General features: G+C 57.2%; 10 protein-coding genes across 10 annotated transcripts; 4 read left to right on the forward strand and 6 right to left on the reverse strand.

Moving 5' to 3' along the window:
* Window positions 1-177: 177 nt before the first annotated feature.
* On the forward strand, window positions 178-1,790 carry QBC33DRAFT_485118 (GTP cyclohydrolase II-domain-containing protein; the record flags this gene model as incomplete). The annotated part of the gene is made up of 3 exons (XM_060425402.1): window positions 178-1,125; window positions 1,192-1,677; window positions 1,746-1,790. The coding sequence occupies exons 1-3, from the start codon at window positions 445-447 to the stop codon at window positions 1,788-1,790; spliced, it is 1,212 nt and encodes a 403-aa protein (XP_060286954.1). The 5' UTR covers window positions 178-444.
* Window positions 1,791-2,503: 713 nt separating this feature from the next.
* QBC33DRAFT_555255 (uncharacterized protein) lies at window positions 2,504-7,387 on the forward strand (the record flags this gene model as incomplete). The annotated part of the gene is made up of 2 exons (XM_060429615.1): window positions 2,504-2,793; window positions 2,875-7,387. 2 exons carry the CDS (start codon window positions 2,504-2,506, stop codon window positions 7,385-7,387), a joined length of 4,803 nt encoding a protein of 1,600 aa, XP_060286955.1.
* A 1,006-nt stretch (window positions 7,388-8,393) lies between these two features.
* QBC33DRAFT_555256 (uncharacterized protein) lies at window positions 8,394-8,795 on the forward strand (the record flags this gene model as incomplete). Its single annotated transcript, XM_060429616.1, has 1 exon — window positions 8,394-8,795. The coding sequence occupies one exon, from the start codon at window positions 8,394-8,396 to the stop codon at window positions 8,793-8,795; it is 402 nt and encodes a 133-aa protein (XP_060286956.1).
* Window positions 8,796-9,141: 346 nt separating this feature from the next.
* QBC33DRAFT_215136 (ribosomal protein L23/L15e core domain-containing protein) lies at window positions 9,142-10,436 on the reverse strand. The gene is made up of 3 exons (XM_060422716.1): window positions 10,119-10,436; window positions 9,650-9,897; window positions 9,142-9,503 (listed from the first exon to the last, which is right to left on the reverse strand). The coding sequence occupies exons 1-3, from the start codon at window positions 10,193-10,195 to the stop codon at window positions 9,424-9,426; spliced, it is 405 nt and encodes a 134-aa protein (XP_060286957.1). The 5' UTR covers window positions 10,196-10,436; the 3' UTR covers window positions 9,142-9,423.
* Window positions 10,437-11,415: 979 nt separating this feature from the next.
* QBC33DRAFT_215051 (uncharacterized protein) lies at window positions 11,416-12,306 on the reverse strand. Its single transcript, XM_060422713.1, has one exon. It carries the CDS (start codon window positions 12,117-12,119, stop codon window positions 11,601-11,603), a length of 519 nt encoding a protein of 172 aa, XP_060286958.1. The 5' UTR covers window positions 12,120-12,306; the 3' UTR covers window positions 11,416-11,600.
* A 524-nt stretch (window positions 12,307-12,830) lies between these two features.
* On the reverse strand, window positions 12,831-14,647 carry QBC33DRAFT_215065 (putative methyltransferase-domain-containing protein). The gene is made up of 2 exons (XM_060422714.1): window positions 13,966-14,647; window positions 12,831-13,892 (listed from the first exon to the last, which is right to left on the reverse strand). Exons 1-2 carry the CDS (start codon window positions 14,212-14,214, stop codon window positions 13,098-13,100), a joined length of 1,044 nt encoding a protein of 347 aa, XP_060286959.1. The 5' UTR covers window positions 14,215-14,647; the 3' UTR covers window positions 12,831-13,097.
* Window positions 14,648-14,836: 189 nt separating this feature from the next.
* QBC33DRAFT_215199 (uncharacterized protein) lies at window positions 14,837-16,714 on the forward strand. The gene is made up of 2 exons (XM_060422717.1): window positions 14,837-16,367; window positions 16,584-16,714. The coding sequence occupies exon 1, from the start codon at window positions 15,082-15,084 to the stop codon at window positions 16,276-16,278; it is 1,197 nt and encodes a 398-aa protein (XP_060286960.1). The 5' UTR covers window positions 14,837-15,081; the 3' UTR covers window positions 16,279-16,367; window positions 16,584-16,714.
* A 2,542-nt stretch (window positions 16,715-19,256) lies between these two features.
* On the reverse strand, window positions 19,257-21,108 carry QBC33DRAFT_511569 (uncharacterized protein; the record flags this gene model as incomplete). Its single annotated transcript, XM_060425849.1, has 2 exons — window positions 19,257-20,597; window positions 20,935-21,108. The coding sequence occupies 2 exons, from the start codon at window positions 21,106-21,108 to the stop codon at window positions 19,257-19,259; spliced, it is 1,515 nt and encodes a 504-aa protein (XP_060286961.1).
* An 807-nt stretch (window positions 21,109-21,915) lies between these two features.
* On the reverse strand, window positions 21,916-22,784 carry QBC33DRAFT_215282 (uncharacterized protein). The gene has a single exon (XM_060422719.1). The coding sequence runs from the start codon at window positions 22,700-22,702 to the stop codon at window positions 21,980-21,982; it is 723 nt and encodes a 240-aa protein (XP_060286962.1). The 5' UTR covers window positions 22,703-22,784; the 3' UTR covers window positions 21,916-21,979.
* QBC33DRAFT_215276 (uncharacterized protein) lies at window positions 22,649-23,816 on the reverse strand. The gene has a single exon (XM_060422718.1). It carries the CDS (start codon window positions 23,609-23,611, stop codon window positions 22,868-22,870), a length of 744 nt encoding a protein of 247 aa, XP_060286963.1. The 5' UTR covers window positions 23,612-23,816; the 3' UTR covers window positions 22,649-22,867.
* Window positions 23,817-25,088: the final 1,272 nt, after the last annotated feature.

Genomic DNA, 25,088 nt, shown 5'->3' on the forward strand with positions numbered 1-25,088 from the left:
TCAACCCCCCGGTTTCCAGGGCGTCTTTTACTGCGCAGGACGGTGCACATTTGATGATGTGGATATGAAGCTATCGAAGGATCAGATAATCCTGGGCCCCGATAACGGTGTGCCGCAAAGCGGATGTGGGGAATCTGGGGCGAGAAGCAGATGGAAATTCCTGTCAGAGAACCTCGGCGAACAATTCCCGCGCCAAACAGCGAGCCATGACTAATGATTTCCAATTGCTCGAGAACCACGCTATGTCTTCCATCTTCAAATGCAAAAGTGAAGTTCGAAGCTGGATACCTGGATAGCTGGATAGCGACACTGTTATCATCCCCTTCGATCTTTTAGCTCCCTTCGCCAGAACTCTCTCGCCCAGCGGTCGCTCTATCTGGCCATCCATCCATCATCCCAAGTCTCCTCTCTTCCTCGGCCCCTCCACGAACCACCAACCCCAGCATGCCTGGTTTAGGCCATTCACCCGAACCCAATTCGCAGCAATGGCGCCGAGAAACGACACAACTCCCGTCCTTCTACTCGCCGCCGACGAAGGCGCAAACCAGTTCCGACGTTGGAAATGAAGTAGACAGCATGGATTTGACAGCGAGTGCGGCGACGCAGCGGCGCCAGCAGGACCAGCAGCAACCACAACGACCCGCCGCCGATGACGAGACTACATCGCCACCCACACCGTCCTCCTCCCAACCCTCACTTCCCCCCCCGCCGCCCTCGCTGCTCTCCCCGGCTTTCACGCCACCCCCAACCCCCGGCACCGCCACGCCTAGCTCGCTGAGCGGCGCACACGGACTCGCGCCGGGGCCGGGGCCGGGTCCGCGAGGCGTCCCCGTCGACAGCTCCGTGCCGACGGGCGGCTGCGGGAGCAGGAGGCCGCGGCTACTGGAGAGGTTGCCGCAGGTGGAGTGCATCGTGCGGGCGCGCATACCGACGACGACCGGCGCCGAGATGTTCCTGCACCTGTACACCAACGACACTGATAGCAAGGAGCACCTGGCCATCGTCTTCGGCGGCAGCATCCGAAGCCAGTCGCTGGACGCCCCGAGGGAGGGGGAGACGGAGATGGACCGGTTGGTCAGGGGCGCGTATACTGGGCGGCTTTATCCGGGGCGGACGACTAGTGGCGTGGATGGTGGGCCGCGAGCCGGAGAAGGTGGGGAAAGGGATAAGAATGACGACGAGGAGGAGGAGGATAGTACGACGACGACGACGCCGCCGCTGGTGAGGATACACAGCGAGTGCTACACGGGCGAGACGGTCTGGTCGGCGAGGTGCGATTGCGGGGAGCAACTCGACGAGGCGGCCAGGCTGATGTCCCTGCCGGGCAACAAGTCTGGCGGCGTCATCATCTACCTCCGACAGGAAGGCCGCGGGATCGGATTGGGCGAGAAGCTCAAGGCGTACAACCTCCAGGATCTCGGCTCCGACACAGTCGAGGCGAACCTCCTCCTCCGGCACCCCGCCGACGCGCGGAGCTACGGCCTCGCGACGGCCATGCTGCTGGACCTTGGCCAGCGCGACATCAGGTTGTTGACCAACAACCCGGACAAGATCCGGGCCGTCGAGGGGCCGAACAGGGAGATCGTTGTGAGGGAGCGGGTGGCCATGGTGCCACTCTCGTGGAAGGGGAGGGGAGGCTTCAGGGCCCCCGAGGTTGAGGGATATCTGAAGACAAAGGTACGCTCAACTGCTGTCGTTCTCACCACCGCAATTGTTGCTTGTCAAATGCTAACTTTTCCCACCAGATAGAGAAAATGGGTCATCTCTTGGAGATGGGTTCCTTCCCATGACCAAGTTCATTTATGGTATTCTAGTTTGCATGCATCTTCTGTAAGGCATTCTGATCATCTTGAAAAGGGGGTGGTTATTTGGGGCAACCGGGCGTTTAGATAGGTGAGTTCCATGTTGTTCCTGGTCTTTTGCATGGGGTACGAAGTCGACTTGTCCATAGGGATACTCCCCATACAATGCCCCGTTTTTGTGGTGTAGAAGCAGCTGCATCCTAACAATGATGGCTACTCGAGGGCAAAACACATAGACACTACATACCTACCTTACCTACCTACCTAGATATGGGGCATTCATATGGCGGGAAGTTTGCATGGAGAACCATCTCGATTCTTGGCGCGTCCCTGGTGAATAACCTGAGGTACCTGGTACCATCCATACCTTTCAGGTACAAAATTGTCAACCTGAGCCAATGAGAGACGGGTTTTCCCTACAAATACTATGGTATAATGGGTAAGTTTGCCCAGTGGGTCAGGTATCCCTGGTCGATTTAGTGCGCTTTTCGATACCTGACAGGGGGTAAAACTTTTGCACGCAACCACAGTAGAGCTGAACCCCAGTCCAGCCCCACCTGTGATTCTGCCCGAGCTGCACCTCCAACTTTTTTTGCAGAGGAGCAAATCTCTCCAACACCATTTCGAGCCCACTTTCTCACCTTCGCCGCCTGTGAAAGGGGAAGAGAAAAAAACCCCACACCTTTCCCGCCACTCTAAAGATGCTCAAGCGGAAGGTGACGACCGAGATGAAGCAGAAATCTTTTCGGCTTCGTCTTGTCATCCGCCGGCATGGCCTGCCCGAGGTGCGCGTCGTTTTCAGCCTCTCCCTCGAGAATGACCCGACGATTGCCAAGCTCCTCGAGCATGTCAACGACACCGTTCCCCTCGAGAGCACCGACTGGGGCCTGGAGGACTACGTGGTCGAGCTGAGAGACCACGCGGGCCACGCTTTCGAGTGCCTTCATTTCCAGGAAGTTCAGACCGTTCTGAGCCAAGACGAGGAGGTCTTGTAAGTAAACATACATACCCGCTAGTGCATGGCCAAATGGATACCAGATTGCTAACCCTCCGCTCCTTCAACTCGACACAGCATCCGGCCATTGCTTACAGAAGACCGGAAGAAGCGACTGCTCAGTGGGAGAGACCAGATTTCCGCCGGTGGCAAGCACCTCATCGACGGCGTGGCCTTTGGCCGACCGCGGCTCAAGGCACCCAGAGGCCGGCCTCCAATCAAAATTCCTCCCTTGAAGCGCCGCAGAATAACATATGACGAAGCCGAGGAAGAAGACGAAGGAGAGGACGACGACGATTATCAGCCCATGCTGCTTACAGAGCACGGCGAAGACCCCGATGACCCTCTGAAGGTCGTGGTCTCGGCAACCTTTGACGATGCCGATGACGAGGACGAAGAGGGCGAGAATGGCGGCGAGGAAGGGGCAGACGGGGTCGACGACATGGAACCAGATTCCGACGAATCCAACCTCGATGATGAGGTCCGCGACCTCCAGAGAGACATATCACAGTACGGTGAATATGACCAGGGCTCTGTTTCAGAGACGCACTCATTTCCCGGTATCGAGGATAGTGTCATCGACCTGGCTGGGCTAAGCAAGATTACGGCTCTGCGGGCGGCATTTCCCGAAGCAGATGCCGGCGTTTGCGAAAAGATGCTACGTCGTAGCAAGAACAAGGTGAAAAGGGCGTACAAGAAACTCCGCAAGTCTTACGAGCCGCAGATGAGACTTAAGGAGATGCGGAGATACCTCAAGTCCCTGGATGCACCAGCGCCCGAACCCTCTCCCGAGGTTGAGGAGGACGGGCAAGAGGACGGTGAGGAAGGCGAAGACATGGGAGATATGGTGGACGCCGGGGACGTGGGGGACGTGGACGACATGGAAGACGACAGCGAGGCCGAATCGGTGGACTCGCTGGTCAAACACTATGACCAGCATGGCTTTCCAGCCGGGTCAATCCTCGAGGGCACGGCCTCGACTCACATGGCGGAAAACCTCCGCAAGTCTGGCAAATTTGTCAAGCTCCCTGTCCACACCAAGTTCGACGGCGAAGACATATCCGCGGGAGCATCACCGACTGCAGAAGTCGCTACCAGCGATAGCGAATCCGCAGAGGACGACAACAAACCCGAGGGCGAAGAAGAGGTCAATTCCTCGGAGTCGGGCGCAGATCTGACAAGCTCCTCGGAAAGCGAATCCGAATCTCCAGACGATCAAGATGACGAGGAAGTATCCGATGCCAACGACGACAACGATAGTCAAAGCGGCGGGGATTCCGGGCCTTCGTCAGGCATCGATGACGACGACGATAGCGGGCCAGAAGTCGCTTCCTCCAAACCCCCCAAGCCCTCCGATGGTGGTGGAAGCAGCAACGACAGTGATGGGCAAAGCGGCGGCAGTGGATCTAGCGATGACTCCAGCGACAGCAGTGAGGAGGAGGGTGACGGCGGAGGTCAGGGCGAAGAGGGTGAGACAGGGGGTGCATCCCTTGTCGACCAGAACGACTCCGACAGCTCATCAGACAGCTCATCAGACAGCAGTGATGATGAGCCGGACCCCGAATCCGAGTCGAAGACAGGAGCCACAGCACCACTCGCCGCGTCTGCACCTCGAAATACACCAGGCGCGGTCAATATGACATCCGCACGGGTACCCCCTGGAGAGGGTTTGTCTAGGACACAAGCCAGGAACGCCAGGAGGAAGGCTGCCCAGAAAGCCAAGAAGGTGGCCGAAGCAGGCGGCCTCACAGACGCGGCATCACAGTCCTCCGCCCCTGCTCGCCAAGATGCAACCCAAGCTTCATCGCTTGGCGCCGGTGGCTTGTCCCTAGCCGAAAGGAAACAAGCCCTTCTCTCGAGCCTCGACGGTCCCTTGGACCAGGATATACCGCCCAGCCAGTCCGCCACACCGACACACCCACCACCCGAGGTTGCCCAGAATGGGGCCTCCGACCTGGCGGCCTCGTCGACGCAGCGCAAATCCAAGTTGGATATCTCGGCGGGTCGACGCATCCTCTTTGGTGCACTCGGGATCCGCAACCCAAAGACAAAGTCCGACGAGGACAAGATCCGCGCGGACCTCATGAAGGGCGTCCGCCCGTTGATCAACTCCCGTGTCGCCGAAGCGCAAGGACGGCCGTCGGCCGACGGTGAGGATGGCAACGACCAGTCGGTAGAGGACGACCCCGAAGCTTGGCGAAGCAAAATCGCTTACCGTGCGGTAGAATGTTGCCAAGACGGCGTTGACCTCTCCGAACCCCCCTTTCCGTTCGTCCAGCGATGGGATCCGCAGCAGCAATGGTACTGGCACGATAAGGGGGACCAGCGGGGCGGACGGGCGAAGCGCAGGAGGCGTAATCAGCGCGACTTCTACGACGACGGAGACGACGGAGAAGATGACGGACGAGGGGCCAAGAAGCGGAAGTTCCACGACGAGGGATTCGCCGAGGAATTCGACGGCCATGACAACATGCGGGTCAATATGACTCTCAACTATGATGACGACGATGTTCCCGAACAAGAACCCGAGAAGCAGGACGCGGAACACAGCCAATTCACAGACTTGGACGACTTGCCATCCCTTCCCCCGGACCTGTCAAGCTTGCCTCAGTTGGGGCCGGGCCGGGCGAAGGACGGCATGGTGATAACATGGAAGCAGTGGCTCCTCTCCAAGGCCACCAACTGGCAGCCCACCCTGTCCAACCTCACCGCCGTCGTTGTCAACGGTGGGTCCACCAGCATCCGAGTGATTCTCGCCAGACGCGATCGCAACCTGGCCGGGAACGAGAAGACGTATGACGAGAATGGGAGCCGGGTCTACGATAGGTTCGAAGGGCCGGATCTTGAAGACGAGGACGCCGACGCCGACGAAGGGGTCGAGGACGGTTACCGAACCATGGAGTACTCTGAGATGATCGAGCCGCGGATCTTGCAGGAGCCGCTGCCGTCGCTCCAACCATCTACCCTCGAGCATATTGCCGAGACTGCGGGCGAAGATGAAGACATTCCAAGCGCAGACGATCGAGAGGTGATCGGCGACTCGAACAGCGAGGAGACAGGGATGAATGGCGACAAATCCACTACATTGGGCCATGAAGGGGCTGAAAAAGACGATGAAGCGGCTCAGCAGACTGGTGGCGACATTGCCGACTCGAGCGAGAGCATCATCCCCGAGACGCTTCCTGCGGGCGACTCGCTGCAGCAGGAACTTGTTCAGTCCGACATTGCTGGCCACTCCGAGGGCGACATTTCAATCTCGGATGACCGACGAGACGAGATCAGCCTCCTTATCTCCACCGCCGGGTTCCGTAAAGACGTATCGCCGTCTATTTTGAAGGAGGTGCCGTTCGACAGCCCATCCGAACAGCTGAGAGAGATGTCGGAAAGTGCCGCGGCGAGGGACTCCCTCCAGGCCTCCGGTTCGCCTTCTGCTACTCCCCGGCATACCGTTGCCAGCTCCCGACGGGCTCTCGTGGCGCCGTTCGACGGCGGCGGAGATGACGGTCAGCTCCCGAAGAACGCGGACGTCAACGTCGCTCCGAAAGCCGCGGCGTATCCGAAGCTAAACGTCCCTCCCTCGTCTGCGAGCAGCATCCACAGCGGGCGGCAGCCGGATGGGGACTTTGGCGTCATCGAGTGGGCCGCCGACTCGTTCGACCCGCTGGAGGACACTGCCGACGAATCCGTGATCCTGGGCAACACGGGGCCAGGGAAGCCCACCAGCCGCGGATCCCCGATCAAGCCACAGGAGCCTGTCATAAACGACGCCAGTCCGGCCTCGGTCACCTCGTTGCCATCGCTCAACGAAATCTACTCTACGGCCAGAACATCCCGCAATGACCGTAGTCCATCCAAGGCTACAGCGATACCGGCAACCAAGAGTCGCAAGCCCGAGATAATCCGGGACCGCGAGTATGAGGAGATAATGAGGCGTCTCGACGAGGGCGATGAACAGTCGAATGATGATGCGGATCACAGTAACCTTCGCCTCCCGTCCCAGGGCACGTCGGCGCTAGACGCGGGAGCACGCCCAGGATCGCGACACGCAATCAACTGTGGTCCCATTCTACCACCAGGGGGGGAAGTTGTGCCGAAGAAAGAACCGGCCACGCGCTCCTCGCTACCCTCCCCAAAGTCAAAGATCGGCCGACGCGCACGGAAGCAGCAGCAGCAGCAGCAGCAGCAGCAGGCGCCCCGGTCGGTCATTCCGCCGGGCTCGCAGGTGGTGTCGCTCCTGTCCAGCAGCCCGGAGCCCGAGGTGGCGGAGCACTACGCCGACGACGACATCGACAGCACGTACGAGGATGAGGACGGGGAGAAGACGACCACCACCCCGCTGCCCAACGGCTCTGGCTGGGTCAATAAGTCGGCGGGCGGCCGTGGCACTGGGATCCAGGCCCGCCACTACGAGCCGTTCGGCGTGTGCCTCCCCGCTTCTGCTTCTATTCGTGGCCCGGACAGGGCCGCGGGCTCCCAGCCTCCCAGGCCGCGGAGACGAAGAAAGGCGACACCATCGCCGCCGGTAGCCTCCGAGATTGCTGTTAGCCCTCATCCGATGAGGACGCGGAGGAAGACGTCGGTGAGGGTTTGAGGGCGCTGGTATAGCCCTCCATGCCTTGGCTGTGGCAGCTGTTTGTTTATTTGTAATTGTTGGGAGTTCAGATGCGTTGGGGCAGCGGTAGGCGTCTTGATGGACATTCGCCTCTTCGTCGGCATTATCTCTAGTCTGACGTCGGTCCAGACTTGCTGGTTCTTGGGATCACACATAATACCCTTGTATGTTTAGTTCGCCGGCGGCAACCCGCTTAGCCTCGCAGGGCATTGTCTACACTGCGATAAGTAGCTAGATGCCTTATTGTATGCATCAATGTAATTCTGAGAAGATATTATCCATCACGCCGCGTGCGGCCCACCTAACATTCTCCGTTCTCGAATGGGAATTGCACTTCTAAACCTACAAAAAGTGCCTCGATGGTTTGACGTAGACGAGAAATCGGCAGGCTGATTGGACAGCAGCCTCCCCAAGGTTAAGCAGCTGCAGGTGGGGCCGCCTTCCGGAGCGACCAACCCGCGCCGTCCTGTCGGAGCGACATGAGACACGGCACTTGATCTAGCTGGACCTTGGATCGCCCTCCTCCATCCGCCCACCACCATCACCATCATCACCACCGCCGGAGGGCCAGTGTGATTTTCCCCTGATTCCGATGGTGACGAATACTTGCCTGTCGTGCTGGCAGCGTTGGGTGGCACCGATACGTGCAACTGGCAGGTAACTGTAATGGAGGGTATGGCAAATGCGGATTTATAAACCCGGCCAAGGGACTTCTCTGGCTACCTTGCTATGGCCATACTCGGGGAAGAAAGAGAAAGAGACACCAGTCCCGTCCTAGCTACAGTCCACATTCCACATTTCCATCGAACCCCACAAGCATCTCTCAAAAGGCACTCCAGCTCCAGGCCAGTCAGACCTGCGATTCAGCAAAGCAAATCCGATCCACCAGAGATTTCATAATTATATACATATTCCCCCGACAATAATACCACGAACCACAAACCAACTGCTCTCCCAAGCCCGAGCACCCACACAACACACCAAGATGCGAACCACTCCACCACTCCCCCTCCCCCTCCTCCTCCTCCTCCTCCTCACCGCCCTCTCGTCCGCCACCTCCCCCACCACCGGCGCGGCCCCAACAGCCGCCGCCGCGACCACCTCACCAACCCCCCCAGGCGCGGCGGGCCCATCAGCACCGGACGGCGCCGCGGTGGTGACGGGGTACTCGGGCGCGGACGGGGCGGCGGCGGCGCGGTTCGTGCAGACGACGTACTGGGCTTGCGTGACGCGGGGCACGTACTCGCACTGCGGGTGGCACCGGCCGATACTGGATGCGGGCGGGGCAGCGGCGGCTGCTGGAGGGAGGGGGGGAGGGGTGGGGGCCAGGGCGGGCTTGGTTGCTGCTGTGGCTGCTGTTGCTGGTTTGGTGGGGTTGTTGGGGTGATGAGATGGGTGCGAATCAAGGGTTAGAAGGGTGGAGGGGTGGATGTGCGTGTTTGTATGGATAACTTTTGTCGGAGTAGGTGTTGTGAGGCGTGGCGGGTTATTTGGGAGGAGTTTCTCGTAACTGGCGTTGTGGGACTGGCGCTGGACGCCACGGAATAATCAGGAGCATCCATTTGTCCGTCTGTCGGTGATGAAGGGCGGGTATCTGGAATTCGGCGGGTGGGAACGTCGATTCGAACGGAATGGCCGTTTTGGTGTTGCTGAGACAGTCGTCGATCTGGTGACCTAGAAACAAATTAGAGCATCGATGGAGAGAATGATCAAACACTATGCATCCTCCTCCATCCCATCACCATTGAATCCGCAAAACGAGGGAGCCGCGTGTCTTGACGCCACAAGCAAACAACCTTTTATTTGCGTGCTATGATGTCGGAAGAATGAATAATGGAAACCCAGCAGCCCTCACGCCCTCCATGGATCGATTGCCAGATATGAATCGTCTCGGTTCCTTTTGCCGAATGCGGAGTCGCATCTTGTATGTAATGCACAGAGCCACAGCCATTCCCCACCAACTCGACCTGGAAGACAACCGGTGAAGAGCACCACAAAGAGGAAACGCCAGCCGCCTATTTCTCCTTCTTCGGCTTCGCACCCTTGACCTTCGCCGTTCCACGCAGGGTCTTCTGTCGGTTCTTGCGCTGCTTGCCTGTTCGAGGGGGGGCGGATGTTAGACGAGACGGGAGAATTAAGCGGGAGTACATCGTCCACAGATGCGCTGCTGTGATGCAGAGCAGAATCTGCAGCACGCATGCCATCGAAAATAACCGAAAAAAAAGGAGTGAGTCCACGTACGCTGCTGTCTGCTCGGCCTCTCAGCCTTGGTGGCCAAGCCGAATCGGACCAATCTGTACTGCGGCTCGAACTTCTTCATCGCCTCGGGGGAGTCGTAGACCAGGGCAAAGCCAGTCGTCTTGCCGCCACCGAATTGTGTCCGGAGGCCGAAGACGCTGACCTGCTCCTTGTTCGCCTTGTACATTCCGCAGAGCTTGTCTCGGAGCTCATCCTTGGCGATGTTGGGACGGCCGGGGTGGAGGATATCACTGCGAGATCCGGAAAGTCAGCCAACGCGCCTCCAGACGACACACTCGACGCAAGTCGTTTCTTGATGCTCGGCCTGCCGAAAGGAAGTCCTCCAATTCCACGCTGAAATATCGTCCTCTGGTGTTGATTACCCCCAAATCGCGGTCTCTTTCTCCACCATCAAACATCTCTCGGCATCGGGAAGTCTTGGGGCTGGGGGTAGGGGAGAGGGCGGACTCACACGACCATCTGCTTGCGGCCGAGGAGAGGGTTCCGAATGAACTTGCGCGTGCGCAAGGTAACTGGAGTGTCGGCCATCTTCGCGATTCTGGTTGTCGAGGTTCTGCCTTGCAAATTTGGACGCTGAGGGCAGAAGCAAGGCGATGGGGACTTTTTTGTGGTGTTTAGGTTTTTGCGAGTGGAACTCGAGAAAATCCGAAAGGCCGGGTGTCGCTTAATTGGGCCCGAGCCCTAATGTGGTGTGCGCAGAGCCCGGTCCACTTGCAAAAAATTCGACAAGGTCAGGTGCCGCATCACCTGATCTTTAGGTCAAAATTCAAAGATCCAGTTTTCTTTCCCAAACCCCGGTGAGTGTGGATTGCTTATTGCCCCGCCTCTCCAATTCGAGCCACCAACTCTACGACCACTACCGGCTCCACGGCATCCCAATCACAGAATCACCCATTTCACCAGCTGCTTCAGCTGTGTCAGCATGGGCAGCAAGTCCAGTCGTCAGGCTGTCACCGGAGCCCCCGGAAACACGGCAACGCTGTCACGAGACCCACGATTATCCTCGATATATGCGTAGTGCTGGCAATGTCGAGAGGCCCAGTGGCCGCATGAGGTCATCGTGGACCACACCTATTGTGCCGCGAACGACCACGTGTCATTGCCAAGCGGCATATGCGTCCCGTATAACATGGAAAGGCGGGCATCGTCACTGGCCACAGCAGTGTTTGGGCCCTGGGAGAACTCCGGAAACACCCTCGACCGGTACGTCTCGCTGCCTAAGCAAGTCATACGGGAAGGTAGACGCTGGTTGGGTACCATGCTCCTGCACCAGGGAAATGCCCCTCTTGGTGACGGGACTGGGTGGGCACGTGGGGGTGGTGTCGCGCCCGTCGCAGTTGCGGCCGGGCTGGATTCTTGCCCCGCCACTTTCACATGCCACCGTCACCATCGCGACGCATTGTGAGATGTTGACAGAGTATGTTTCGACTCTGTCGCCGGGAGCTATCCTGTCTCTCTGTCTTCCATGGACATTTCGCCCGTCTTTTACACGAGACCTATCCTTTTCGCAGTGTGACCCGGACGAGCGACCAAGTGACGGCCGCCGGAAGATACCAGGGTAAATGCGCAGGATGGGCAAAGATTACAACGCCTACAAGACTTGTCACGACCGATTGCCATGTGTTATTTGAAGTCGATTTCTAGTATTTTGTCTAATCTTTGAGGCGATAATAGTAGCCCCGATCCATAAAACTCGGCAATCCAGAGCCCAGACTGGCACTGGAGGCTCCTTGATCCTCGAACCGTCGACTCTTTGTTTGAACCTGAAGAAGAAAAGAAGAAGGTCAAACTCTCCTGGCGCCACAGTATCATCACACATAATTCCCCCGCTCCTCCCAACCTCGCTCCCTTTCGCTCTCCTTTGCTCTCTGTTGTCCCTCTGTTCTCTCTCTCTCTCTCTCTCTCTCTCCCGCCACCCCCCCTTCTCTTGTCTTCACCTCTTCCGCTTCTCCCTCAGGCTCTGACGATCCGGCTCGCAGACCTGGTTACACGTGGGGCAGGTGAAGCCCTCGCGGCGGATTTCGACGCGCTTGAGGCAGCTGTAGCAGCGCCACCACTTGGGCTGGACGTTCCTCTCCTTGAGCCATTCGGCCGACGCCTTGGTGCCCTTCTTGGGCAGGTCCTCCTTGTGGTAGTCCCGCAGGTGGTTCCGCAGCCGCTCGGGCCGGTAGAAGGGGTCCTGGCTTCGCGGGCACTTCTTGTAGTCGCAGAAGAACTTGTCCTTGTCCTCGTCGCGCGTGTGCACCGACTTGTAGTGCCGGTCCAGGTCCGTGACCCGCTTGAATGGGACGTGCTCGCACCCGGCCGCCAGGCAGACGTATTGCCGCCCGTCGCTGGACCCGCCGCCCGAGTCGAAGGTGGGGCTCATTGGGTAGAGGGGAGTGTCGGGCATGTCCTGGTAGGGATTGCCCTCCGACATTGGCGAGGAGTAGGCGCCCTGGTAAGGATCCATCCTGACGTAAGATGTGTTGTTGTTCGGGGTGGTGTCGATCGTTTGTTTGGCTCTTGCGATCTATCCGTGATCTCGGCAGGGATGCAAACTAGCTTGTGTTGCTGCTGGTTGTGGCGGTGGTGGTGGTGCTTCTTCCTCTGCTGCTGCTACTTCTCGAGGACTCGGGTGCTGCTCGGAAGCGTGGCCCATGGTGCCTATGGCGGGTAGATATGGGGAGCATGGTCTTCCGAGTTTGGCATCAATAACCCCAGAGCCAAAAATGCTGAAACTGCGATGCTGGGTCAGGCCTCTGTATATGCGAAATGGTGTTTGTCATAGTTGGATTTGACAACTGGAGCCACTCAGGCAGGTGCGAGTTGCGTGTGAACAGCGGATGCCAGCATCTGCAAAATGGAAAATTCCCTGTATTGGGCTGGACAAATTGCCTGTGTCGTCTCTTTTGCATCACTGCTGGTTAGGCACCAACGCGTCGCCAGTCGCCCACCAGACCAGTAAGGTTCCAGGCCCAACCACCCCCAAAATAAAACGAGTGGGAGGGGCGAGACCTCTGAGAGGTGGCGTACATAGCTCTGAGCTGGCCCTACAGCCTCGGGCTGAAGGCCGCTATAATTGAACCAGCACTTTTTCAAGCCCTGGCATACATAGGAGTTCCAGAGCACTCAAATAGATTTGATACTTGTCGACTCCACCCTCGGGCAGGAGGATCTTGCATTTACCCCTTGCGTCAAATTTCACGTTAGGCCATGGCCTCGGGTATGATATGATATCATCTTGTTCTTGAGAAGGCCGGGCTGATCACCTGCTGCTGCCAGGGTCTCCCGGATGTCGCCCCTGGTTGGCCGCCCTCTGACCTTCGGGCTCCGTCGGCGCATCTGTGAGATTTGAGGGGCGATATGGGCTTGTCACGAACCGGGAAAAGGCGAGATAATGTGTTTGAACGGCATTTGACCGCGTCACTTTGCCATTGCTTTTTATCTATTAATAGTGTCTCCTGAGTCTCCTGAGTCTGCAGATGTGAATCGGGATCCCGCCGCCGTAGAACGGGCCGATCTGCTCCTCGGGCCTCGGCACGCGAAAATCCACGAGCTCGACTGTGAATGCCGATCTTTGACAGACATCCAGGAAGTGTCTGAAGGTGTCTCGGTTCCTCTCAGTCGCTGATATTAGTATCTGCACTTCGGGAAACAAGTCGGCCAGCTCCTCCAAGGTCCCTACCAGCGGTGGTATCAACGCCTTGTCGTAGGTGATGTCGGCGCCCAGGACGACATCAATCTCGCGGCCTCCGTTCCACGCTGGCTCCTCGGTGCCGACGAGGGCGTGTCCCCACTTCAAGTCCATCGGTGCGATCCTGTCAGAGCCCTGTAGGCCATTGATGAACAAGCTGTCCGGGAGGTTGTTGATGACATCGTCCGACCCGTCGGACGCGACAACGTGTATCGCGCCAAGATACTTGGTGCAGAGGATCGATAAGTAACCCGTCCCGGCACCCAGTTCCAGGACCCGTCTGTCCCGGACGATTGCCGGATCCACGCAGAGGTACTGGCCGAGGTGCAGTGATGCCTCCCACGTCCGCAGGCCGGTCGTTCCCGCGGCGGAGATCAACGAGCGGGATTCCAGGAGGGTGATGGTCGGGTCCGAGGCTGCTGGATCTGGGTCAGGGAGCAGCGACTGATAATATGTCACGTAGCTCTTCTGCAGTGCTGCCGTTGTTTCAGAAGGAAGGGGCAGTGACATCAGACGCGAGAGGGCGGTCATGAGGCTGTCTGATATTCCCTGCTCCGGCGTATGGCGTTGAGACATGTGCCAGGGAAAAGATGATGGGATGATGGGGCTCGGTGCCACTTACGTGTTCGTCCCAATCTTCGATGGCTCCTTCAATCCGGGTCACCAGATTTTTGAGAGCCTCCAACTGATATCTGGGAGGTGCAGGCCGAGATATCGCATTGGGTGAGAAGAGTTTCTCGTAGAGGAACTCCTGGCTGCGCTCGTCCCTCAATAGAATGCCATCTGGATATGCCAGGTCTGACTCCAGTTGGAGGTACTGGCGACAGAAGCGGATTATTGGAAGCGGCTGCCGCCTTGCATCACTGGCCATGGCCTATCATCGAGGGTTTGCCTGATGCAGGCACTGGGCACTCCAGGAACAGTTGTGTTGTACCTTACCTTGGACCCGCAACTTATCGTGATTCCCACAGTACGGCAGCATGTTTCGGGCACGGACAGCCCAAATATCCGTACCTCCGTATCTGGCCCAAAAACAAAAATTCGAATGGGACTTTCCAACACGGTCCCTTGTTGCAGCAAGAACTACCATTCGAGACCGAGGATTTGCACCCCTGTTCCATAGGGCAGTCTTGGCAGCCAACTATTGTACTGCACGTACGGAGTATTTGACAAAGCTGCAGGGACTCTCCATATTTGCCAAATGCTATTTTGGCTGCTGCCGTCAGTTAGGTACAGTACCTAGGTAGTTACTGCTACTTGCAACAGAACAGCAGCATAGCCAGCGACAATGGGGCTGAATGCGACCTCCACCTGGCCTTCCATGTGGAGCGACATGCACGGAGCCATCCCCAATGGCTTTCCCCACCCCATCATCCGCTTCAGCTTGACCACAGTCGTTGTATCCTGCCAGCAATATGGGGAGAAGAATCAATGTCAGCCTCCTGTACAAACCAAGAATGCCAACAACGGCACGTGATTCACCATGGCTGTTTACAACCAAAACACGTGATCACACCGCAACTGTTGTTGTCTCTGATATCTCTGATATCTCTAGATATCTCTCATCTACTCACAAGAACAACCAAATAACCCGTCTACCATTATTGATCCTCTGATTTGGTTCAGCAGAATGGAGTGGCTGGAAGGTGCGGGTTTGGCTGACTAACTCTCCTGACCACATCAACTCGCAAAAGCACATATCTCATTTCCCTGATTTGGTCGTCAACCAGAACGCGCCATGTCATCATGCGCTAGTTCGGACGACGAGTCCAGCTCGGACGATTCGCCTCGGCTGGAGCTGGATATTTACAAGCTCCTGGACCGCGCAACCAACAGCCTCCACGCCAAATGCATGAGAGCCGAGCGATTCACTCGGGGAGCCAGTCATGAAATCTACCTCCTCACCTTTCAAGCGAGCCCAACAGCGCATGAGCGCCTCGCGAGGTCTGGATTTGTTTGCATTGCACGCTTCACTCGCGTCAGGTCTGCCACTGCCGCCGCCAGGGACGCCAGCGAAATCGCAACGGTCCGATACGTCAGGAGCCACACCGACATTCCCGTTCCCGAGGTCTATCACCACGACCTGGACTTGGACAACACAGTCGGTGCCCCTTACGTCCTCATGGAGCGAATTCCCGGGCGGCATCTATATCAAATATGGGATGATCTACCCCTCGATCATAAGAAGGCGGCGCTTTCACAGATTACCTCGGTGATCATCCAGTTCGCGTCCCTGCGCTTCGACAAAATCGGATCTCTCAACGAGCATGGAGTTGGCCCCCTCGTCAGCCCGTGCTTTGACCTACCCAGGGGACCCTTCAACTCGACTGATGAGTATTTACAATCCTTCGTCTCGACCGACCAAGTCGAATCACCGGAACTTGTCAGACTCTGTCAGCAGATCCAGAAAGAGCTGGACGGTTTCCTGGCACTTCATGCGGACGAACCTTACCTTCGACAGCCATTTGGCATGATCCACGCCGACTTCGACGGCCAGAATATGCTCTTTGTCGAGCAACCCGACGGTTTGCCACCCAAGCTGTCCGGGGTAATCGACTTTGAGTATTCCCATACCGGCCCTCTGTACTTCTTGTACGAGTACCCGATCTTCATCCAGGATGTTTCCTGGTCCAAGGAACTCTATGCTGACAACGCTCTCCTGCGCGCTCATTTCGTCCGCGAAATCTCTCGAGGGCTGCCAGATGCCGAGTCACGAGCAGCATTCATCGCCTGCATCAATGCAAAGAACTTTGTATTGAACGACTTCCAGAGATGCTTCATGTCAATGAAGTGCTCCGAGCATACTCTCATCAACCTGTCCAATTCCTATCTAGAAGATTTGAGAGACACCACAAGACCTGCTTATTCTGGCCGACCAGACTACACTCCGGAGCGGTATTCAGAGAGTGGAGAACTTGCTCTGCTGCCTCTATGAGAGAAACTCCTCTACAGCCTATGCAGCCATTGGTAGAAGAAGCAGAAGTAAGCGCGAAGGGCATGACCAAGGGGGCAAGACGCAAGAGGGTAAGGGTCTCCCCCCCCCCCCCCAAACAGATTATTCTCTCTTGCTTGGCGAGCTGTTAGCTTTGCTTCAGTAGTACTGAGGTGGAGTTGTATGTACTGCACCTTCATAGAATATCGCATCGATGACAGTTCACACCCTCTTCGTAGTCCAAACCACACATCTCACAAGGTTCGGTTTTCAGCTGAACCCATTCCTTATGGCCATCGTTTGCGCAGGTTCACTGATGCTTTTTGCAATGTCCCGCTTTTAACATGCTCTTGGTCGTCTTCTTGCACTTGGGGCAGTGGTGCTTCGTCGGGTAGGGAGGCATGTCGTGGATATCCTGTGTTAGCTAAGAGTTGACCTCATAAACTGGTCATCTTCCTTCATTTATTCCAATCTGCCGTGCAATTCGTAAGGTAGTGGTCAGAACGTTAGCCAATGCCATTGGGGCATCATCCTTCACCGGTTTGCAAGGCTGAGGGTACTTTCATTGGTTGCGATTGTGATTAGTGTGGGAGATCCCGCGGGGGGCATTCTGAACCGACGTGTGGCAACTGGAGTGGCTATATAAGCCTAAATTGAAGATGTGTATGTTGTTACTAATAGCTTACAGCATCTGCAGGACCCTCTCCTCTCCCCAATTCTCGGTTTCCTCCGATGTTCGTTGCAAGATTGACGCTTGCATGAGAAATCTCATTAACGTGGCGTGCGGTGTCAAGCGAGGTTTGGGGACCCCAAGGCATTTCTGTCGCTCTCATTAAGTTCTACTCGATATACCCGCGATGGAATCAGAAGCCACACCCAGCTGAAGGAGTTCATCGGCCATCTCGCGAGCGAGTCTCCCCAAAGGCGGCGAGGCACAGCGAGAGCTACGGCAGTGTAAGACGCTGAGATTTAAGAGTTGGAACGAAGCCTTGACCAAGGCAATAGGTCCTGTAACTTCATCTATTAGATGGATCCACGCCGCTTAAATGGCTGGAACTATTACATGGATTCCCGGGTCCGTTTACAGGCATCGGCGGAGAGAATTGATCGCCACCACACTTCAAAGACCTCCATAGCCGGACTATTTGACTTGTCGTAAAAGGAGTGGATAATGTAGTAATGACAAAAAAGAAGAAAAGAATAAAAGGGGGGAAACAAGAGACAAACAAAAACGCAGGAAAGACAAGATCAAGCCAAGCTGCCACAAAAGGGTATTTATTTTCCCCTGTCCGACCCCCTTTTCTTCCAACCACCTCCATGCGCCATATCCAATTTTACACCTCCGTTCCCCGTATCCTCCAGCCTATCCACCCCAGCCGTTCAGTGTAAGTTTTCGTAATTCTTTCTTTCCCGTGTGATTAAAACAAAGTCCCGGGTCCGGCCTACCAGGGACACAAAATGAAGAAACCGAAAAGAGCCAACGGTGGAAACGACAAGCGTTGACATGACTGACATATCGAGATACAAGAGGAAAGATAGGATCACAGACAGACTAACGGACAAGATAATCAACCGGAAAAGAGAAAGAAAGAAAAAAACGATTAAACCAGTAACCAACCAACTTTCTATCGCCTAGGCCTCTGACCCAGCAAGACAGCAATAGAAGAGACCATCAGTTCAGAAACAACGAAGCAACAAAGGAAGGCGGAAATGGACACGACAAGGTACCCCATCCATCCATCCACGCGATGTTGTAATTACTAGCTCGGGGAGACACACACCACTTAAGAGAAGAAAAAGAAAAGAAAAAAAACAGGGGAAAGAAGAAGAAGAAGAAGAAGAAGAAGGGGGGCCACGGGGGGGTGTTCATTCCCTCCCGAGGGAGAGGAGAACCAGCGTCGCACGGACACGCCAGGAGCACCCTCCGGTTCCCCGGCATATTCGTCAGCCGGGGTGGGGGACACGGTTTTGCCAGAAGGGCATCCGACTGGATGGCCGATGAGGTCGGAGAGATGGTAGATTTGGTTGGCGGGGGGGTGATATTTTTGGTATGGTGTGTGTGCGTAGGGGGAAAGGAGAAGCAGTCGTCGATATCCGATCGCCTCAACCGCGACGCGGGGTGAAGGCGCTTCTTCTTCTTCTTCTAACTTGGTGTTATGACGTTGGGCGGATGGACGGATAGGCGGGCACCCACACCCACACCCACCCACACACCCCACAGCCCCCTTTTTTGACGCGCGGCTCGGAGCACACAGCGGTTCCGGGGAGGGGAGGAAGGGGGAAGGGGGGGGGAGGGTTCGATGTGTTTCATGCTTATTGTGGCGCCTGCCGTCGGGGGAGCCTCCTCTCCTCCCTCCCGGAACAGGCGTTTCCTTGGGTAACAGCGCGTCGGACCTCGTCATATGGCGCAGGGGTGGTGGGGGGTGGGAATGCACGTTGAGGAAGGGGGCGGTGGCGGAGGATTCCAAAAATAGAAGAAGGGGGAAGTGCAATGGGGAACAAATCAAATCGAGGAACTTTGGGGGAGGCTGCAGGCAGGCAGACAGGCGGAGAGCAAGCTGAGCGGATTAGAATTTGATAGCTAGGGAGTACCCGGGGGGGGGGGGGGGGGAGGAAACAATATCTAGCCAGCCGGTGAGCTTCGGCAACCAAAAGGAGCCGCGGCCCGCGCTGGAAACCTCGTCCGACGAGACAAAGGTACCACGTGGTGTGCGGCGGACGCAAGCAAGGCGCAAAAGAAGGGGGGTTCATACCCCAAACGACGACGTGCGACTTCCACCCCCTTCTCAGCCCGGGCCGGCCAGTTGCGGGAGGATGGGAAGAATTGGTTTTGGGGGTGGGAGGGGGGGTGGAGACGGGAGTCATCACATCCCAGGGATTGTTCATTGGACGAGGGGAAGACGGGGGCATACAACACCGTTCCACCCTCCTCCCCCCATCCCCTGCCCCCCGCCGGTACCCCTCCGTATCGCGGGGCCAGCCTAGCGGCGGGCCCCCACAGCTGTCCGGCGGTTCTCTGCATGACCGCTGCCAAGGCCCGACGCGCCAGGCGTGTCGGGGAGATATGTCGCCGTCGGCGCCGTGCTACCAGCCACGACAGCGGCGATGTTGTGGTGATGGTGGTGGTGGTGGTGTTGTTGTTGTTGGTTGCTGTGCTGCTGCTGCTGCTGCTGCTGCTGCTGCGGTTGCTGAATTTGATGATGTTGCTGTAACCCATTCTGATGCTGCTGATGCTGGTGCGGATACACGTGGGCGGCAACTGGTTCGTCGGGCTGCTGCTGTTGCTGCTGGTTCTCGGTCTGGACGTAACCCGTCTGACTGCTTCTCAGCGAGCTTCCGGTGCCGGTCCCAGACGACGTCTGGCTCGAGCTGCGCGAACCGCGCCGGAGAGAGCTCGCCCCCGGTCCGACCCCTGAGTCCGCATACGCGTAGCCAGTCAGGTCGACGACGGTCGAGCCGTGCGACCGCAGGCCGTGATCGTGCTCGGAGAAGAGCGACTCGGCCGCGGTTGAGTAGGACGATGAGGGGACCGAGCCGGTGCGGGCCGGGTGATGGTTGTGCTGGCTGTGATTGTGCGGGGTGTGATGGTGGTGGTGGGTTGGCATGGCCATTGCCGAGGAATACGGAAGGCCAGATGTATCAAAGCCATTCGAATAACCGGCGGCGGCAGCCGAGGCGACATCGCCGGGACCTCCCGTCGCGGAAAGGGGCGGTGACTGCGGCCCGGTTGTCGGGATGGCGGCCTTGAGAGACTGCAGGCTGGGGTAGGGCAGTCCTGACGAGCTGCTCAGGGACCGGCTCACGGGAGTCGGCAGCAGGCGGTCGGTGCCGTGGACTGACGCAGCCGGCAGTTGTGCGGCCATGTGGGAGAAGGAGAAGTTTGGGGAGTCGGTCGTGACGGCGTGTGCCGAGCGGTGCACGAGGCTCGCCGTGCCACCGTAGGCGTAGGTCGCATCTGGATCAAGATATACGCTGCTGGCAGCCGGTTGCTTGCTCCGAGACAGCCAGGGATACGGGATCATGCCCACGGCTTCGTGATTGAGGACTGTCTGTTGGGACGGGCAGCTAATACCGTACTCGACGTACTCTTCGGGATAACCGGTGCCATAGCTGGACATGGCTGGGTAGAACTGCTTGGTCCCGTAGCCGTAGGGCGAGCCGCCTCGGTACGGATTCAATATCTCGGCCGAGCTTAATGCCGGCAGATCTTGTGTGTACTGAACGCTATGGCTGGCGGTGCGATTGGCGTAGGCCCGCGCGTCTTGGACGTTGTAGGTAAACTCGCTGCTGTCTTGTCGCATCGGGGCTTCAGTCGACTGAACCTGTTGGGGGCCAGAGTCAGAATGGCAAATCGGGAGAGTTGAATAAAGGGCCAGAAGGGCCATTGTGGGGTGGAATAGTTAATACCCTTAGAAATAAGCATGGTTCGCTGCCAGCGTTCTTGCAGTTGGAGCAGGGTTGTCCGCCTCCTGGATCGCCGCTGCATCGGATCTTGCGCTTACGGCAGCGCCCGCACTGAAGAGCACCGGATGCGTGTTAGAAACCACTGTTCTTGTTTCTGAATGCAGAGATGTTGCCCAGGTTCCTGGGTGATAAACACGCAGGTCCAGAGGGGCTTAGAAGCTTGTTGTGGGGGGGGGAGAGTCGAGGGAAGCTTACCGCTACGGCGATCCGCTTCCTCTGGGGCTGCGAATCTGTCTCGACCTGGGATTCTGCCATTGCTATGCTTCGACCGTCGTGTGAGGAGATATGATACCGGCGCTCAGAGGGTGTCATGTATTGGGGGTAGGCACGGCTATATCGTCGACCGCTGTATCCGGCTTGGGAGACCATTGTTTGACTAGGGCGGAGAAAGCCGGATTGGCGATGTTGAGGATGCCCCTTGATCGGGTACAAGTGTAGGACGTGGGAGCAAAACGGAGAGGCGAGATCGGAGGCGAGGCAGTCGATCGAGACAGGCGATCGATATCCAGCAGAGAAGAAGGAAGCGAATGATGTTAGCTGACGTGTGAGGTCAGGGTCGTGCGTGACTGCTTGTACTCAAGGTGTTTGAAAGCGGAAGTCTTCGCACACTCGCGTACTGAGAACCACACGCGCCCGTCGATAGGGTGCTTGTGAGGATCTCGACTCCACAAGGCCGCAGGAAAGGGGGAAATGGGAGGTGGTGGATGAGGGGGATGAGACAAGCTTGAGGAACGGTGGTGATCTAAGTCGCTCCGAGGCCGGTGAGTCTTTTTGATGGTCGTCCGACTTGACCTGTTGGATCAGAAACGGCTTGCTTCGTGTCCTTGTCAGACTGACTGACAGGCGGATGGATCTCTGAAGATCGTTTCGACGCGAATAGGAGTGGATGAGGGCGAGAGAGATCAAATGGCAGGGCGTCCAACAAGAAGCATACACGGCGGTCCCACAAGGAGGAGTCGGAGGGGTGAAGAGGAGAGAGCTCCAGGGACGGCCAAGAGATCTGGTGTTATAGACCTTGTGTTACTCGCCCCGACGAGCCCAAGAGCTCGTGTTTGCAGAGTTGATGTTCCCCATGCCCATGCCATGATGGACTGGCGCAATTGTGACTTGTGACCAGCAGCGTTTCTCCAGTCTCGTCTCGTCTCCACGAGCAAAAGGCCAGATAGATACCTCCCTACCTGGCACGCAGCACCTACACGACAGATGTCATAGCCACGCCGTCGCATAGCTTCGTCGGTTGCTACGGCTGGCTGCATATGGGGCCCAAATCCTGCATGCTTGAATCTGCCTGACCTTGATCGTCGCGGTAGCCCGCAAACAGAGAGCCACATCGGGCTAGGGCCGAGTAGATCCGGGATGGTAGGCGCAGGAGGCGAACATGGGCGGTGCTTGAGGTGGGGGGAGGGGGTGGACGTGGGCTCGCAAGAAGGCGTGAGTCCAAACTGTCCGGTTTCAAAGCTCGCCCAGGGCAAGAGGCAACTCCCAGTGTCATACATATGTCTAAGATAGCGGTGCCTATATATCCAGAACTTCCAGCCCTAGAACCACCCATATGATCTGGAGTGGCGCTGGTTCGCCCATGTAGCTCGTAATAGCTGCCAGAGCTGTGTGTAATAGGAGCCTTCTGTCGGAGCTGCATGGCGGAACCTGGTTTCCATCCATGACCCATATTATGTACGTACATACATACATAGCAGCATCTGCCAGGACCAGATGAGCTCAGTAGCTGGTTCTGGATTCTCTTGGGCCGACCGGCGGGAGGTAAAATGACAGGCAGGAAGAACCGAGCGCGAGTGGAGGCGCTAGCAGACAAACACTCTTCTCGCTTTTGATCTGGGCTCTCTATATCCTTGGAGAGGTGGGTGGAGGGGCCTAAGGGGGGGAAGCAAACGTACAGATCATTAGTTAGAAGCGGCCGGAATATTCCTCGCTGATCTTCCACGCCCCCCGGATGGACCACCATGAAAACATGTCCTGAATCGGCGGTCTCCCTCGTAGTTAGTGACAGGCGGTCGACATGGGCTTGGCAGTAGGGGAGGGGGGTGGAGCAACTCCTGATACGGCCGCATACAAAGAGCTATCTAATAGATGCTGGCCTGGGCTGGCCCTCGTGTCCCTGCACTGCATATCACAAACTTGGTACAGGCAGCCCCAAGGGCCTCTTTCTGTGTGACCAGAGCTCTGTTGTTCCGTGGCCGATTTGACGACATGATGCAAGAGGAAAGGTTTGCCGGAGCCCCCCTGCCCAAGGGCGGCCAAACAAAAAAGGAGGGGGGCGGAGAAAGAAATGACAAAGGGCCAGCCGGACCGCTAGAAAGAGGGAGAGATTGATAAAAGAAACAAGAAAAAAAAGAAACAAACCAAGAAGAAGAAATGACCAGAAAAGAAATATGACAGAAGGTGTTGCCAACGGCGCACCTTCCAGTGAGGCTGATGTATTCCACACCCTTGAACCTAGTCTGCCCCGTCCCTCATGGAGGCTTGCCCCTTTCAGAAAAGGGCAAAGCTTTGCGCTCCACCGCAAATCCCAAGAAGGTAATTCCGAACAGGCCAAGTTCTTTTCTTTGTTTGCCCGGGAGTGAGAATACCTAATTAACTGCTTCCGCCGTCCGCAAGGCCAGTCGGGTGTTGGCAACCTGACCTTGATGATGATGGACCGAACCCTGGGAAGTGGAGCCCCGAGATTGGTTACACGTGTACGGTGCATACTTGGCTGGTTTTCGGCCTGGTTGACGATTGGATGGAGGAGAGGAGAAGTCGGGGAAGGGAGGGGGAGGGGGGGGGAATGGGATGTCAGCTGTTTGACTGCGATTACTGGCAAGTTGCCAGACGCGCGCGCGAGAGAGAGAGAGAGAGAGAGAGGTGTCGTCATCCTGACGATGTTAGAGACGCTCTCCACGCATTTGGGAAGACAAAGAACACGAAGCGAGCTGTTCTGGGAAGTTGGCTTCCTGGCAAATCAACGCTGGAGAAAGACGGCGTGGTTCAACGGTGACCATGTGCGACGGAGTGGCGCTCGCAAGGAAGGGCGGAGATGCTTGCCTGGCTTTCCTACTGTGCAGCTTTCCTGGGAACGCCACAATATGACCATCCACGAAACCGCGTATTGACGAGGTGCATGTCCTACAGGGAAGCCCCCTGTCTCTGTCACTTTTTCCATCTCTCATCTATGTAACCAGCAAATCGTAGCCTTCGTAGGGAGAGGGGAAATGTGCGATCGACCATACCCACGATTTGCTCGAGAACGGGCGCTCCCGATTTGCTAGCCTGGGCGATCGGCAATCATCTCCTCCCACGGCAGGGGAGCATGTCTTGCATTATCAGAGATAGGGCAATTGGACATGCAAGGTTTGCACCCCCGGGTCCCCCATGTCGTTGCCGGTGCTTGCTTCCTGCTCGTTTACACGCGCCGCTGAGACAGTGGGCCTCCCTCCCCCCCCCCCCCCACCGCCCCTTTTTGGGGACATTCGAGGCTCGGCCCCGCAAAGGGCCACCCGAAGACACAGGAGGTAACCGATATTCTGCTCTCCAAATCTCGGCTACTGTGCCGACATTCGGCTCCGATCGATCCGAGATTCATTAACGTCAGGATATTACCTGCAGGCGAGCTCGCGCCCACCTAGATGCAAACACTGCAAGGAATATATCTCTGTCCGGGCAAAACGCGGCAAGTACCGCCAAATCTCAACTTGATAATTCAGCGCGAGGAGCAGCCTTGTTTCCCCTCGCGCCAGGGGAGAAGGATAGCATGCCCACCCCTAGTCAGGTCCAGCGAGCAATGTAATAGCAATGATCATCTCGAGCATTGTGACAGGGAGCAGAAGACAGCTGTTGTCCTCGGAGGAGTCGGGCTTGAAAAAGGGGAGGTTCCCCGTCCAACCCGAGACAGCATCGACGGCGCATTGGGGGGGATACTACCCTTGCCACAGGGGAATACTATGCAAGAGCGACAAGAAAGACGACCTTGTCTCTGATTCTCTCTCATTTCCCTTCTTCTCTTTTCTTGGAATGCGGAGAGCTCTCCTTCCCCCCACCCCCTGCCCAGCCTCCAGCGCGGCTGTCTGCAGATAATCGGTTGTCAAGGAGCTTCCCCCCCACCGGCGACCTTGGGGTCGCGTCTGCAGGTTGCCGCCATGGTGAAACCGGGGAGGCTGCCGGCGATTGGAGTACGGTGAGCGCCGTGTTAAGGGGAGTGAGGTGGCCAGCCAACCCAAGGCCCGGGCACCCCCGTTGGCCACCTCGCCCCCCCTTCCCCCCCCTTGCCCCGTCCACATAATCACACCTCGGACACCGAAGACGCGTGAGGGCGGCCGCCACGCTACTGTGGTTACCGGGCCCAGGAAATGCCA

The sequence above is a fragment of the Phialemonium atrogriseum genome (assembly GCF_030411735.1).
Source record: "Phialemonium atrogriseum strain 8032-3 unplaced genomic scaffold QBC33scaffold_3, whole genome shotgun sequence".
NCBI classification, from domain to species: domain Eukaryota; kingdom Fungi; phylum Ascomycota; class Sordariomycetes; order Cephalothecales; family Cephalothecaceae; genus Phialemonium; species Phialemonium atrogriseum.

Excerpts from the sequence above, each read along its gene's own strand:
- QBC33DRAFT_215136 (XM_060422716.1), bottom strand. The coding sequence starts at position 10,195 with ATGGCCGACACTCCAGTTACCTTGCGCACGCGCAAGTTCATTCGGAAC. Across the intron at positions 9,898-10,118 it reads GGCCGCAAGCAGATGGTCGT|TGATATCCTCCACCCCGGCC; the intron begins GTGAGTCCGCCC and ends CGGATCTCGCAG. Across the intron at positions 9,504-9,649 it reads GAGGCCGAGCAGACAGCAGC|GCAAGCAGCGCAAGAACCGA; the intron begins GTACGTGGACTC and ends CCCCTCGAACAG.
- QBC33DRAFT_215051 (XM_060422713.1), bottom strand. The coding sequence starts at position 12,119 with ATGGATCCTTACCAGGGCGCCTACTCCTCGCCAATGTCGGAGGGCAAT.
- QBC33DRAFT_215065 (XM_060422714.1), bottom strand. The coding sequence starts at position 14,214 with ATGGCCAGTGATGCAAGGCGGCAGCCGCTTCCAATAATCCGCTTCTGT. Across the intron at positions 13,893-13,965 it reads TCGAAGATTGGGACGAACAC|GGAATATCAGACAGCCTCAT; the intron begins GTAAGTGGCACC and ends ACGCCGGAGCAG.
- QBC33DRAFT_215199 (XM_060422717.1), top strand. The coding sequence starts at position 15,082 with ATGTCATCATGCGCTAGTTCGGACGACGAGTCCAGCTCGGACGATTCG.
- QBC33DRAFT_215282 (XM_060422719.1), bottom strand. The coding sequence starts at position 22,702 with ATGGTGGTCCATCCGGGGGGCGTGGAAGATCAGCGAGGAATATTCCGG.
- QBC33DRAFT_215276 (XM_060422718.1), bottom strand. The coding sequence starts at position 23,611 with ATGACGACACCTCTCTCTCTCTCTCTCTCTCTCGCGCGCGCGTCTGGC.